Below are 6,620 nucleotides of genomic sequence, written 5' to 3' on the forward strand. Positions count from 1 at the left end.
TTCCTGTTCAAAGGGAGTTTTTCCTCTCCACTGTCGCTACAAGCATGCTTAGTGTGAGGGATTGTATTTGAGTCAAAACTTTGTATCAATTTGACTGTATGATCTGGTTGAACTGTAAGGTGCCTTGAGATGACATGTGATGTGAATTTGGCGCTATATAGATAAACTGAATTGAATTGAATAAGTAAGAGTACCACTACTTTACTTATTTCTAGTGTTGCAAGGATGCCATTTTTTGGCCCCTATACCTGGCTGTGCAGGATTGGCCGATACCGATCTGTTTGAAATTTGTGTGTGTGTGTGTATATATGCAGAACTGCATACTACTTGGATGTAAAATAATTGCCATCATGGCTTTGTCAACCTGCTGCCCATCTTTTTGAAGCAGGACAAAGACTAATACAAAGTTAATCCAGTAGAACTTTAGTAGAATCTGAAAATAGTTGAATTAACTTGTGGCTCTCAAAAAGGTATCATTGCCCTATTTGTTGGTACTCAATACCAGCATTTTAGTGCTGGATCGGAGCCCTGTCCGATACTGGTATCGGTATCGGTGCAACACTTCTTATTCTTTTACTTAAGTAAAAATTCCAATGTAGCCATCCAAGAATAAATGAAGTAAAAGTCCACCTAATTTCTTAAATTAAATTCCCTACCATAGAAAGAAAAGCAACTTGAATCATTATTTGCTAAATAGTTGTCACCTAAAAAATAAAAGATTATTTGGATTAAAAGCTCAATGTACATTTATAATTCAGGAATATTAAAACTTTTTGATTTATTTCAAATAGAAACAATACGTTTTAATCAATTCAGAATTAGAACTTAAGTATAACTGATAAATTCAGCTATAACAAATAAAAGTTTTTTTTTTATGTGGTGCAAAATAACATTTGGAAGATAAAAACTGGGGATTATATCTCAATGTGACTGAAGCTATCACCTTAATTGCTAAATCATAATTGAAACAGAACTGTAAAAATAAATGAATAAAATGAAATGGGTCCAAGGTAAATATCAGCCACTAAGCCTTTTCCAGTGCATATCATCATTAAAATGTTTTTTTTTTTTATTATTATTATTATTTTTCCTTTTAAGTATTATATCTTATTATAGGGGCCATACCTTTAGCCTCGTGAGACCATCCTGATCTCCCGAACTTTCAAGATTTCACTCACAGATCAGTCTGGAGACTCTCCGTTGAAGAAAATTTTGAGCCGTTCACCAAACGAACGTCCAATCAGCGTTGGCTTTGAGGCCGGTTGAGGTGTGACGCAACAAGAAGCGTGACAGTTCAGTCTAAAGAACATGGCGGCTTCAGCCGATGAAACTAGCGTTAGCGTGGCTATCGAGCAAGTTTTATCGGAATTACAGAGTATTTCTTCACTGAAAGAAGAGCAAAACACTGCTCTGGAGGCTTTTCTCAGAGGAAAAGATGTTTTTGCTCTTTTCCTGACTGGTTTCGGCAAGAGTTTGATCTATCAATTGGCTCTTCTTCGTCGTTGCTCTGTTAGTACGTCATATGCTTCGTTGATCTGATTGGTTTATTTGGCCCGTCTATAACCAACATAGGCCAATCAGCTAACCAGTATTTTCGCCCCTTCCCAAAATTACTTCAACGGAGTCAGAATACCATACCTTAGCTATTTAGACCAAAGTTTATTTATGTGTTAAATTTGGCCCAGTCAAAACCTGGAGCTAATGAAATTAAGAGTCTGGGGCAAAATTAAATTCTTTATTTAATAGAGGTGCTACAGTTTGCCTAACTGGTTTTGAACTAATTGGCTGTTAAACTTGAAACAGTAGATTTTACTTTTAAGAAATTGTGGAAAACCAGTGCATCCTTTTCTGTTTTTATTCTATTTTTATTAATATACCGGTAGTGTCAATTCACAACACCTCACCTTAAGACACCTTATGGAGACAATTGGTTTAACTCATACAGTCAGACTGGTTAAAAGTTTTCTAATGAAAGAAGGCCGTCTGATCGCATCAAGTACTTAATTTTATTTTCACTTATTAATCATATACTAATTTCTGTAGTTACGTTGATTTTTTATGTCTATCGCATTTCATTTTCATTTCAATTTGTCGTTTATTGTCGGCATTCTTGTTATAAGTTCAAAATAATGTCTATTTCTGGGCATAGATCTCAAAAACACTCGGCTTGAAAGAAGAGTTTATGAAAGTGGATAAATTGTGAGCCAGAGGATGATGAATTAAAATAGGATTTCAGTATGGTCTACTGTGTGTTTGCGTGATGGTTCTGGCCTTGTGGTAGAGAACAGAGACAATTCAGAGTTGAGGGAAGCAATTTAGCTGCCAGTTACCAAAGCATGATGCTGGCCAGACTGAATGGAGCGCTGGATTGTTGCAGCTGTCAGCAGCGGTGTGATCTAGCTGGGATTCATGAGGGAGAGAACTATATGGCGCGCTGTATTGGGCCAAGCAGACATCCATCTAGGAAGACTCTATAGTAGAAGTGGGTTTGGAAAGAAACGAGTGCAGACTGAGCTGTGGAACATACCTTTCACATGGTGCAACTGCTGTTTCACGATAGGAATCTTCAAGCATAATATTTTACAGTATCAGAAGGAACAAGTCTTTAGACCTTTAGATAATTATATCAAAGGCACCAGATGGCTTCCCTTAGAGAGAGGTCACATAACGGCATTACCGTCATTCCTGTAGAAGTTGAGCCTCTAAAGTAAGAAGGGGCAGAAAAACAGTGAAGCAAGGTGGAAGAAGTGCGGCTGTCATCACCTTGTAGTTATCCCAGTTCCTGAAGAAGTTAACTGATCCATCTTTCCGACGCTGGATAACCGTCCACCCTCCGTTGTCGATATCCTGTTCACACCAGGCTTGCACCGTCCTCTCTGATTCATCTGGTTTGATGAGATACATGCCGCTGGTGCTGTGGCCAGCTTCCTGGGCCTCCTGGCAGTCTCTGAACGGGCCTGAAGATAAGACAGAGGGGAGCAGGGTGTGAAGGACACGGTCCAGCTGGAAAATGGGCAACAGGACAAACAATCTGACTTTGTGAGCTGCAAAGTCATCAGTCTTATGTGGTAACTTTGTAAATGTTTACATAAAGGCAAAGAGAAAGGACAAAGTGGAGAGGGAAGCATTCAAGCTTGAGGATTACTGCTACAGGTATACATATTAATTCGAATTTAGCATAAAATGGGATTGTTCTAGTGGAATTAGCATGGTTTCCTTTATGCTTTGACAAAATTACATCGAAAGGGAGGCTTGGAGATTCTATTATATAAAAAACCCAAAACATTCTCAATAAATTAATGTTATCTTCCTATCATTTTCCTACTTGCCTAACTTGGCTAAACTCTGGTCCCTGATGCAGTTTAATTGTAAGTATTTTTTTTCTCAATCACTACCTCTCCTTATAACCTCAAGCAATCCATGTTTTGGATTGTAAAGATATCAAATGGAGTGAGAATCATTCTTTTTCTCCATTTCTCACCCTGCCAGCATGCAAACCAAAACCTTTTTTCTTCCTACGCACTGTTTAGAATTGGTCATCATAAACAAAGTGAATCCTTACTGTCTAAAGATTAAATCAGAGTAAGCTTTACTTTTTAAGTCGGTTCGGATGGAGCTGACTTCTATTTTCTAAATGCTAGAATACTGACAGATTTCTAGTGTCAGAAGTTTGCTTGGGTTTTCTTTTAGTAGTAGAAGTTCATCTTAAACTGAATGAAATGGCTCAAATGTTTTAGGTATCCTTTGATAAATTTTCTATGACTAGATACCTGGAATTTTCGCCCATTCTTCCGGGCAGAAATGTTGTATCTAAGTCAGAGATGTTTGCAGCTCTACTCTAACATTTTATATTTATCTAAAATCTTTGTTTTTTGATGGAGACTTTGCAGTCTTTGTTTTTTCTTAAACCACTCTGTAATTAATACAGCATTATAATGAATGCCATTGTCTATTTGGTGGACCCAAATGGCTGAGCTTTACACTGCCTTCCTTACAGATGTCTTAATATTTTACTTTCATGTTTTTACAGAACTTTCTTTCCTCGCTGTAGCATGCATTCTGTGAAGTACATCAGACCATCCTGCTGAAAAAGCCCCTTTAAAATATGATGATGCCACCCCTGGACATAGTTGGATGTTCTCAGGCTTCCAGGTGTCCTTCATCCATCTTGTAATGCTTGTCTGTAATGGTTAGGGGTGCTGGTGCCTATGTCTCGCAGTCCATTGGAGAGAAACCAATATATACAACCACATGCACAAACACATTTACACCTATTCATGTTTTTGAACTGAGGGGGGAAGCTGGAGAGAATTTATGAATGCACTGAGAGAACATGCAAATTCCATGCAGAAAGGCTCCAGGCTGGGAATCAAATCCACGACATTCTTGCTGAAAGACAGACTGGAAGTTTCCCTAGAAATGTAGTAAGGTTTTTAATAGATGAACATATAAAATTTTGTTTATTCAGTTTTTAAGCTACTCTTTAAAAATTTGATTTTTTCTTCTGTAGGCTGCCTTTTAGCCCAGATAGGCATAGAATTTGTCTAAGTCTTGATGATGATTCTCTTACCAGCTTCAGCAAACTGCATCTTAATGACTTTTGCTTTTCTTCTGTGGATTCTTCCATTTCACATTTACCCTCTTTCTTTTTGCAAAATGAGCAAGAGAACATTTTGAATTGAATTCTACACATAATACTGTGCTGAATTCAATTGAAGTAAATGTATCAATCTGGCTTATGCCATGTTAACTGTAAGCTGGTTTAGGGCACAATTATTTCACTGCATCTAAAGTTACGACTTTGATGGAAGCAAAGAACAGGGACCTTTTTTGATTATTCTGATATTTCCCTTTTCAATACAATGTAAACCTTAAAAATTTACATAAAACAGTAAATATTTAGTCTGCTTTGACATCACATAGTAAAAGTGATGGTATTCTCTTACACTGTGTAGGAGTAAACATTTTATTTAAGCTGCAAATTTTACTTCAAGTACTGTATGGGGAAATGCATGAACTTGAAATGACCAATGTTTCTTAATGGCCATTGCTGTATAAGGTCCTGATTACTGTGCAGATAGGTTGAACATTTGGTGCTTCCTTATGTCTACTCTCTAAACTCAACTTCAGTCAAGATGCTCTAAATTGACTCAAGGTGTTGTCCAAACGTATGGCAGTAAAGTATTTTGCAAACAATGGTCAAAGGTCATCCTTTATTTTAAGGCAACCCAAAGATGACCTTTAGTGTTGGAAAGCAAATAAAGTTGGACAACTTGAAAAATGCTTTAGTCTTCAAAAATTCAAAAATTAAAGGCACACATCTTTCAGTAGTTTTTGTGATAATTCATTTAAAAACAACATTATTTCACTTATTTTTTAATAATAAAAAGTAATAAAATGTGACACTTACTAACCTCAGCCTCACATAATCCAGGGTAAAACTGGACCCTCTGGAGTATCTCAGTGTCTGACTGTGTGTGTGAATGAGCCACTCTGGATTGTACTGTAAAGCTATTTACATCTACAGTCAAAGACCTCCATTTACCATTTACATGTGCTTGCTGCAGATCTACAAAGCAGGACTTGACTTTTCCCCCACTTTAGGTCAAAAGACTACAAATAGATGGATTCATATAGCTGTGCGTACAGAGTTTCTTTAGGGGGTAAGAAGCTCCTCTGTAATTATTGATTGGTATTACCGTAAAGCTATAGTACACTGAAAAAAATTGGAGTACCATTTTACTTAGAAAAAGCTAGGTACAATTTTTGATATAGAACTTATTTGTACATTTAACTCAATAAAATCTGAGCTTGATTTTACTTTCTAAGAAGAGTTGATTGAACAAAGAAACTCAATTTCTCTTATCAAAAAAAGGATGTACTTTTGTTTTGCTAGTACATTTTGCATAAGGTGAAGCCAATTTAACTAACCGTCATGTTTTTGGACTGTGGGAGGAAGCCAGAGTACCCAGAAAATACCCACATATGCATGGAGAGAACATGCAAACTCCATGCAGAAACACCCTTAACTGGAGATCGAACACAGAACCCCATTGCTGCAAGGCAGCAGAGCTACAAACAGTGCCACCGTGCAGCCAACAAGAAATCAATATTTTCTATTTCTGACCTAAACAGGGTCAGACAAGGAAGAAAATCCCCAACACTACTCCTAATATCCAAGTGCATATTACCGGCGAGGACTGAAACAATTAATCTGATTAATCGTGATTATTTGAAATACTCATCAACTAAATTAGTAATCGATTAATCATTACCTGAAGTATAGAAACTTTAAAACATGCCTTTAGCTGTCAGAGCAATCCACTTAAAGCAGTAATTATGCCAAGATTGTAAAAAACTATATAAACATTTTGCATTTAAAGGTATAGAGGGCAATCTTTTATTTCCGGGTGGATCATCTAAATAAGTGGTCCTCCTAATTGTCAATCATTCAAGTGATATGTTTACATAAGGGCCCTCCTACTTGCTCCTCGGGTTAGCTACCTTCTTCTGCGCGTGCGCACTTCCAGGCATGTATGTGTGGTAAGCTACGGTTCCACACATTCATTGAAGCACACCTTTCTCACCGCGGTTCTTTGAAAATGGCCGAGGGTCGTAAG

The 6,620-nt window shown here is 37.2% G+C and overlaps 1 protein-coding gene across 1 annotated transcript in view; it reads right to left on the minus strand.

Annotated features, from left to right (window-relative positions):
- Positions 1–6,620, minus strand: part of LOC107083641 (angiopoietin-related protein 1-like) — a 27,859-nt gene that overhangs the window by 7,849 nt on the left and 13,390 nt on the right. Inside the window, exon 3 of the mRNA XM_015373012.1 lies at positions 2,764–2,957. Within this exon, the coding sequence (XP_015228498.1) occupies positions 2,764–2,957 (194 nt within the window). The remainder of the gene's footprint in view (positions 1–2,763; positions 2,958–6,620) is intronic.

Source organism: Cyprinodon variegatus, unplaced genomic scaffold, assembly GCF_000732505.1.
Source record: "Cyprinodon variegatus isolate N-32 unplaced genomic scaffold, C_variegatus-1.0 Scaffold79, whole genome shotgun sequence".
Taxonomy (NCBI): domain Eukaryota; kingdom Metazoa; phylum Chordata; class Actinopteri; order Cyprinodontiformes; family Cyprinodontidae; genus Cyprinodon; species Cyprinodon variegatus.